Source organism: Arachis ipaensis, chromosome B10 (assembly GCF_000816755.2).
Source record: "Arachis ipaensis cultivar K30076 chromosome B10, Araip1.1, whole genome shotgun sequence".
Lineage (NCBI taxonomy): Eukaryota > Viridiplantae > Streptophyta > Magnoliopsida > Fabales > Fabaceae > Arachis > Arachis ipaensis.
Window position 1 is genome coordinate 134,605,765 of NC_029794.2, and position 7,343 is coordinate 134,613,107.

At 36.3% G+C, this 7,343-nt stretch overlaps 2 protein-coding genes across 3 annotated transcripts in view; one reads left to right on the forward strand and one right to left on the reverse strand.

Annotated features, from left to right (window-relative positions):
* LOC107622988 (flowering time control protein FY) overlaps positions 1 to 189 on the reverse strand; it is an 8,984-nt gene extending 8,795 nt beyond the window's left edge. For both annotated transcript variants that reach the window (XM_016325076.2, XM_016325075.2), the window contains exon 1: positions 1 to 189. In XM_016325076.2, the coding sequence (XP_016180562.2) occupies positions 1 to 47 (47 nt within the window). In that variant the 5' untranslated portion in view covers positions 48 to 189.
* Positions 4,111 to 6,921, forward strand: LOC110268507. Its single transcript, XM_021114740.1, has 3 exons — positions 4,111 to 4,143; positions 4,933 to 5,055; positions 6,036 to 6,921. Exons 1-3 carry the CDS (start codon positions 4,111 to 4,113, stop codon positions 6,360 to 6,362), a joined length of 483 nt encoding a protein of 160 aa, XP_020970399.1. The 3' UTR covers positions 6,363 to 6,921.

The window sequence follows — 7,343 nt, forward strand, 5'->3', positions numbered from 1 at the left end:
GGCTGAGGCTGCTGATGGTGGTGGTGGTGAGGGTCGTTGTACATCATCGTGAATACTGGGGAGCAATGGAGGAGAGAGAAGAATGGAATTGAGTGTTGGGGAGCGGGGAAGAGCAAAAACCCTAAACCCCCAAATTTTATTTTCTTTATTTCTTTGTTTTTTATTTCTCAGTTGCTGATGTAGCCGTGGTGGGAACGAAGAAGAAGGGTACAACTTGAAATTAAAACGACGTCGTTTAAGTTTGCTCGCATTCTCTCCTCGAATGTGTAATTGAGATTATTGCAGAAAATTCATTTTTTTGGTGACTGAACATAACACAAAGAAAAAACACCTAAGAGAAAGAGTAACACTCCTCTCTAATAATAATGTCTAAATTATTAGGTGGTTGTAACCACTCTAGGTACACCTGCTTGTTTAAAGCAGCAGTCTTAGCCATTAAATCAGCCGCTCTGTTTGCTGTACGCTGGATGAGCACTAAAGTAGCTGTCCAATTGCGCTGAAGCATCTTTTTGATTTTGCCAAGCAGATCAGAGTCATTCGTAATCATGCTGGTTGTGCCTCGCGAAACAAGAAGAAATGCATCAAGATTATCAGTTTCACATATGACCTCTTTACACTCGCAATCCCAAGCCATAACAAGCCCTCTCCAAATAGCATGAAGCTCACAAGAGAGAACACTAGAAAGAAGTATACTGGCAGAACAACCTTTCATCCAAATTCCCATGCTGTCTCTAATAATACATCCAAAGCCCGCTAATTGCCCATTTTCAAAAACGCTTGCATCGCAGTTCACTTTACAGACATTCATTGGAGGTGGTTCCCAGTTATATTGCAAAGAGGAAGGAATAATATGTTTTTGGTTGGTAACAACCTTAGAGAAATCGCGAGCAGCATGTTGAACTAAGTGAACAATTTTCTCCTTACTCCATGGATCATCTTGATGGAAGATGTCATTGTTCCTATCCCTCCAAATCCACCAAAAGGCCGCTGCAAAGAGAAACTCATTTTTGTTGAGGTTAGAACGAATCCAAGACACAAAATCCAAACTAGAGTCCTCAGCGGTCTTCCATATTTTCTTGGAGTGACAACTTTGCTCCACTTGACATAATTTAAGCATCGCTCCCCCACCTTTCCCTTCCACAAGAATTGTCTAAGCACAGAATCAATCTTTTGACAAATCGAAGTAGGAAAAAGAGTCACTTACATCTGATAAATAGGAAGAGAAGAAGCAACAGATTTAATTAAGCAAAGCCTGCCTGCTCTGTTAAGGAGCCGACCTTTCCAACTAGCCAGCCTATTCTTGATCTTCTCTAAAGAGTCCGAAAAAATAGACCTAGCAGCTCGAGGATGGTTAAGGTTCACCCCCAAGTAGTTGCCTAAGTCACTAGTAAAAGGAATATGAGAAACACCAGACAACATTTCCTTCCTTCTATTAGAAATATTTCTAGAACAAATAGCTTTAGATTTTTCAATGTTAACCTTCATACCTGAAGCTTTGCAGAACAACTCCAAGGTGTGCACAACATTCTGAACTTGATTTTTCTTCGCTTTACAAAAAAGGAGGAGGTCATCTGCAAACATCAAGTGAGAAACTCTAGGTCCTCCTCTAGAAACAGCCACACCATCCCAAATACCCTCGTCAACTTGTTTGGAAATGAAGCACGCCAATCTCTCCATGCACAAAACAAATAAATAAGGAGAAATTGGATCTCCTTGCCTGAGCCCTCTGCGAGGTTGGAAGCTGTCTAATCTATTCCCATTCCAAAGGATGGAAAGATTTGAAGCCTGAACACAATTCATTACAAGCCGAATAATTAGAGAAGGAAAGCCAAAAGATTCAAGAGTGTGCTCAAGAAAATTCCAATCAACTCTATCATAAGCCTTTTCTAAATCAATCTTAAAAGTCATAGCTCCTTTTCTAGACTTTGTCCGCTTAAGAAAGTGAAGAACTTCTTGGGCCACAATAATATTATCAGGCGCTCCTCTACCATGTATAAACCCTCCCTGAGTTGGGCTAACAATCTCATCCAAAAAAGGTCGTAATCTATTAACCAGCACTTTAGTCACTAGCTTATAAATTACATTACAAAGGCTTATTGGCCGAAAATCCTTCAATCTAGTTGGAGGGTCGCATTTAGGGATAAGAACAATCAAAGTTTCCAACAAAGAATGGCTTAAAGTCTCCCCTAAGAATGCTTTCTGAACAGTACGCCACACCTCATGACCCACCACATCCCAATATTTCTTGAAGAAAAAAACTTGAAAACCATCCGGCCCAGGAGCTTTGAACGAGCTCATATTATCCAGAGCTTCTTTAACCTCCAACATTGTTACTGGTTTAGACAAATTATCACAAGCATCCTGGCTAAGAGATGGCATAGGAATTTCTCCCATGCAATTAACCTCAACAGGCTCAGTAGAACAAAAAATATTTTTGAAGAAATGAACAAACTCTCTTTGCAAACTTTTCGGATCATCAAACCAGGACCCATCACTGACCAGCAACCCATGAACCTTGTTAGATTTTCTTCTAAGGATGGTTTGCATATGGAAAAAGCTAGTATTTCTACCACCATACCGAACCCATTGATCTCTTAACTTCTGGTACCAAAGCAATTCTTCCTGGGCCAAAACTAGATTATACTCAGCTCTCAATTCTTCCTCTTTGTGCTTCAAAATCGGATCATCGTCAGCCTCCATTTTTCGTTGAATACGATTCAAATCTGAACAATGGCCTTGTAATCAGGATGCGTTGCCCATGCCGCTTGGAATCTAAAAGGCCGGTTTTCTTTCTTGATAGGAACTTCTTGACATCGGATAAGTAGGGGACAATGATCAGAGTGGGAACGGCTGAGAACTTCAACAAAAGCTTCTGGAAAAAGAAGACGTCATTCTGCAGTACAGCAAGCTCTATCTAATCTCTTTGCAATTTCTCTGTTTCCTTAAATTTTACGGAACCAAGTAAACCGTCTTCCAGAGGTTGTCAGATCAAAAAGACCACAAGAATCTAGAGTACTTGCAAAGACACTACTGCGAGTCGAATAGTAATTACCCCCCTTCACCTCATGAACACTCAAAATATCATTAAAATCCCCAACCACCACCCATGGGTCCTGAATGCACAAACCAATATCAAGCAGATGACTCCATAATTCTACTCTATTAGTGGCTTGAGGGCTGCCATAAACCGCACTGCAAATCCATCTTCGCCCACCACCATCAATTTCCAAAGTTACACATTGATTCATAGCCCAAAGAATTTTACAAGAAAATTTTAAATTAGCAGAGAGGAACCAAATTCCTCCCTTATGTCCAACAGCATCTACAATCCCTACAGGATAATAGCCTAATCTCCCCCAAAATTCTTTCATAGTTTCAAACCCAATATGAGTTTCCACCAAAATAAAAAAAGTTGGTTGAAATTTTCGTACTAACTCCTTACAGTGCACCCGAGACATCTTATTTGACGCTCCCCTTACATTCCAACTAATAATATTTAAATGGTCACAATCCATAAAAATAAATTAAATAATTGGAATTTATAATCATTCTACCTCACGTTGATGGACCCCTGTCTCCAATTGTCTTCTGGTGGACTTGCGTCGCAGAACCATCATTCTTCTGTTGAGGTTGGTTCTCCAAGTTTGTTGTTGCACTAGCTTTATCAAGCTCTTTTTGTACTCGAGAATCCGTTGACAATGCTTCAATAGGTGAGTTTTGAAGCGAAATAGGACGCTGCCTTTTGTGCCCTGCTTTAAAAAAAGGAGTACTCTGATCCTTGAAAGCCACCTGAGTTGTTCCCAAAGAGCCAAGCGTGGATGGAGGATCTTTCTTTTCCTTAGGCTCCACCTTTGCATTTGATAAAGACTTCACCTTTGCATTTGATGAGGATCCGGCATGCATTTTATTAGACCCAAAAGAAAATTCATTTATTTACTACTTATGACATTTTTTTATAATATTTATTTTCAATAATTGTTTAACAATGTCTATAAAGCAAACAAAACACGTAACTACTAACTATAACTAGAATAAGGATTCGGGTTATATATTGAAGATGAAGAAAGGTTGACATGTTATGATAATGGGTTAATTTTAAATTACGTGTAAATGGTCAAAATGGTCCTTAGAGCACCTCCAATGGTGAGTTTCTCTTTGACTTTTTTTTGATATATAGGAACTCTAACCATTGGAGGAGAGAAGAAGTGAGTTCCCGCACAAAGATCAAGGTAAGGGGGTCCCTCTAGGCAGGGACTCAAATTAACCAATAATAACTTGCTATTTGGCAAGTTATTATAAAAAAATAATAATATAAAATTTGAAATAATTAAATAATTAAATAATAATTAAATTAATAATAATTATAATAAAAATTATATTAAATAATTATATTTTTATTTAATTAATAATTTATATTAATTATTTATATTATAATTAATATTGAATATTATTTATATTATTATATTAAATTATAATTAATTAAATTTACTTACATTAAAAAATAAATTTAATTTTTATACCTTACAAAATAATTCTTAGTTGAGTTAGTTATTTTTATTTTTAAAATTTAAAATGCTAACGATATTATTAAAATTAGCAATTGTAAGATCATACGATTTTTAATTTAATTTTCGAAAGATTTTTTTAATCAAATTCATCTCCGAAAAAGCCAGTTAATCGCGTTAATTTTTTTGTCAACTTCCTCGCTAACGCTATTAACAAAAACTGCCGTAGCACATTACGGATACACGTTAGCATATAAAAACAATGTTGTTTTAAGTGTGAACAGTCATCATCAAAACGGCACCATATAGAATGGGTAGGAAGTCAAAATGCTTAACTCCTCATACTTCAAACACACTTGTATTCACTCTCAGTAAAAAAATCCCCTATTCTTCGTTGCTCTCTAAACCCAGCAACCAAGCTCCGTAGAAGACGACAAAGACTGGATTCCGAAGCACAATCATACGGCGGGTGCCGTGTGTGTCTTCTCCGTCAGGTTCTTATTTCGCAAACAAAATAGAAAAGAAGGCAGCATTGTCGGCGTACTGCAAGGTATGAAAACCTTTTTTTTAACCTATATCCTATATTTGATTATAAAAGAGAGACTGAAATTCAGCTAGTTGTATTTTACTTGAATGAAATGTTGTTCGATTTTGTCCTAGTGATTTGGTTTGCAATGGAGCATGTGTTTGTTTTTTCCATGTTGATAGTGATATGTTTGTTGTGGTGAATAACTTCTTTTTGAATGTGTTTAGGTTCGATTTTATAGATGGTTTATGGTTTAGTGTTGTTATTTTTGGAATTTGGTTAAGGTTTATGAACTGTGATTGCCGGAGGTAAACATGCATTAGGCTACGTTTTTAAAAACCGAATTAATAGAATATATTGTTTCCAATTATGTACTGCAAAGAATATGAATGCTAATTTTCTGAATTTGAAATTATGTTTACAAATACCTCAATTTTTTTCCAATTACCTATATTGATCTACTTGCCAAGAATAAAATCATGCATTGTCATGAGATAAAATTGTTCACTTTCTAAGTAGCATGAAAAACAACCAGCCCCTGTCCTGCCCCCAATTAAGCTTAAGCCAGGAAGGGCAATAACAAAGAGGAGAAAAGACAAGAATGAAGGCCTTTTCGGCACAAGGTCAAAGATGAAGCGAAAATACAATCCCATCAGATGCATGTTCTGTAGTGAAGTTGGTCATTACAAGAAAACTTGTAAAAAGAAGAAACAGATGGAGGCTGAGAAACAAGCAAGGCGAATGTAGTTGCAACTTGCAGTTGTTCCTACTGCTCCCCCTCTATCTAATGCTGCCCCTGCCCAAGTACTGAGTCACCCGCAGCCAAGCAGAACGCTCCAATTGAGCTTGTGTTTAGCCAGATAGATGCCTACCCATAAACACAGCACACACAAAACTCACAACATGTTGCATTTGTAACTTGAAAAAATTAAATGTTATTGTTTATATTTGTAACTGAAATTGTTTTTTGAATGTTGGATGAAATTCTTGCTGAAATTATGCAGGAAACAGTTGCAAGGCCATCAAAACTGAAAGTTGTCAAAGGAAGAGCCAGAGGAAATACCTCTCCCCAAGTTGTTGCAACATCAACAGCTTCTCTTTCTGCTGAAACCATTAGGGGAATTAGCTCTGCCATTGCCAAGAGACTTACAATATACTTTCTACTCAAATCTGACTTCTGCTTTCAAACTCCCCATTCTCCATGCAATATTTACTTTTCACTCATTATGATTGCTCTCTACTTCTGCATCAGTTTCTACATCTCCATTTCTTCCATCATATTCATCTTCATCCACCCACTTGAAGAAGTTGCGATGATTGTCCTTCTGTAGAAATTTAAAGAATCTTATAATTGAAAATCCCCACAACTAGTAAGAATATTGAAGATAAAGAAATTTATGAGAACAACTCATCCGATATCTTGGACATGTATGGAACCATCTATCTGAGTTCTCTAAAGTTCCAGATTTCTTAATCAACGTCTTCAGCTCACAATGACATATAAGGTCTTCATTCTTTCTCTTTCTTCACATAAACGAGCTAGACTCATAGCTACCAATTGAGTGACAAGATACCCCTCCACAATGACCTTCGTTTCCACCACCTATCATGCCGACGACCTCCAATATTGGTCTCTGAACCTCACCAACTTAACTCCAACGAAAGGGGACATATATGCACTATGATGGAATTAAGGTTTATTAGTTAGGGATTAATTTGACACAATTTCGTAAAGTAGTCGTGTTGGCAGACAACTGGAATGCATGAGGTGTGTTGACATGGATCCTAGCATGCCACGTCAGCTTCTGTTAGTGGCGTTAGCAAAGGAAGTCACGGAATGACTAATGTGACTAATTGAAAATCTTTCGAGGATGAATTTAATTAAAAAAATTTCCAGGGATTAAATTAGAGATCGCATGATCTTTCAAAGATCATTTTAACTATTTACTCGTTAAATTATTAAAAATATATCACGAAATATAAGATAAAAATAAATGTATGCATTTGTAAAAGAGATTTATAAAAACACCAAACAAACAAAAATACGAATAGAAAAACTAATGAAAATTTATGATATTTTGGAGTGAACCTAAAATTATAATTAGAAAAACTAATATCGAATTTACATTATTTTATAGTAACATATTTTTTTTGGTAGTGTTTGATTAGCATGGTTCAAACACAAACTTTTAGGTAGTATTTATTTTTAAAGATTAGAATTAAGACTGCAAGATTGAGATTTTGTATTATATTTAGTAGTATTGGAACATAAAATTTTAATTTTTTTAGTATTTTAAGAAAGTTTAGACAAA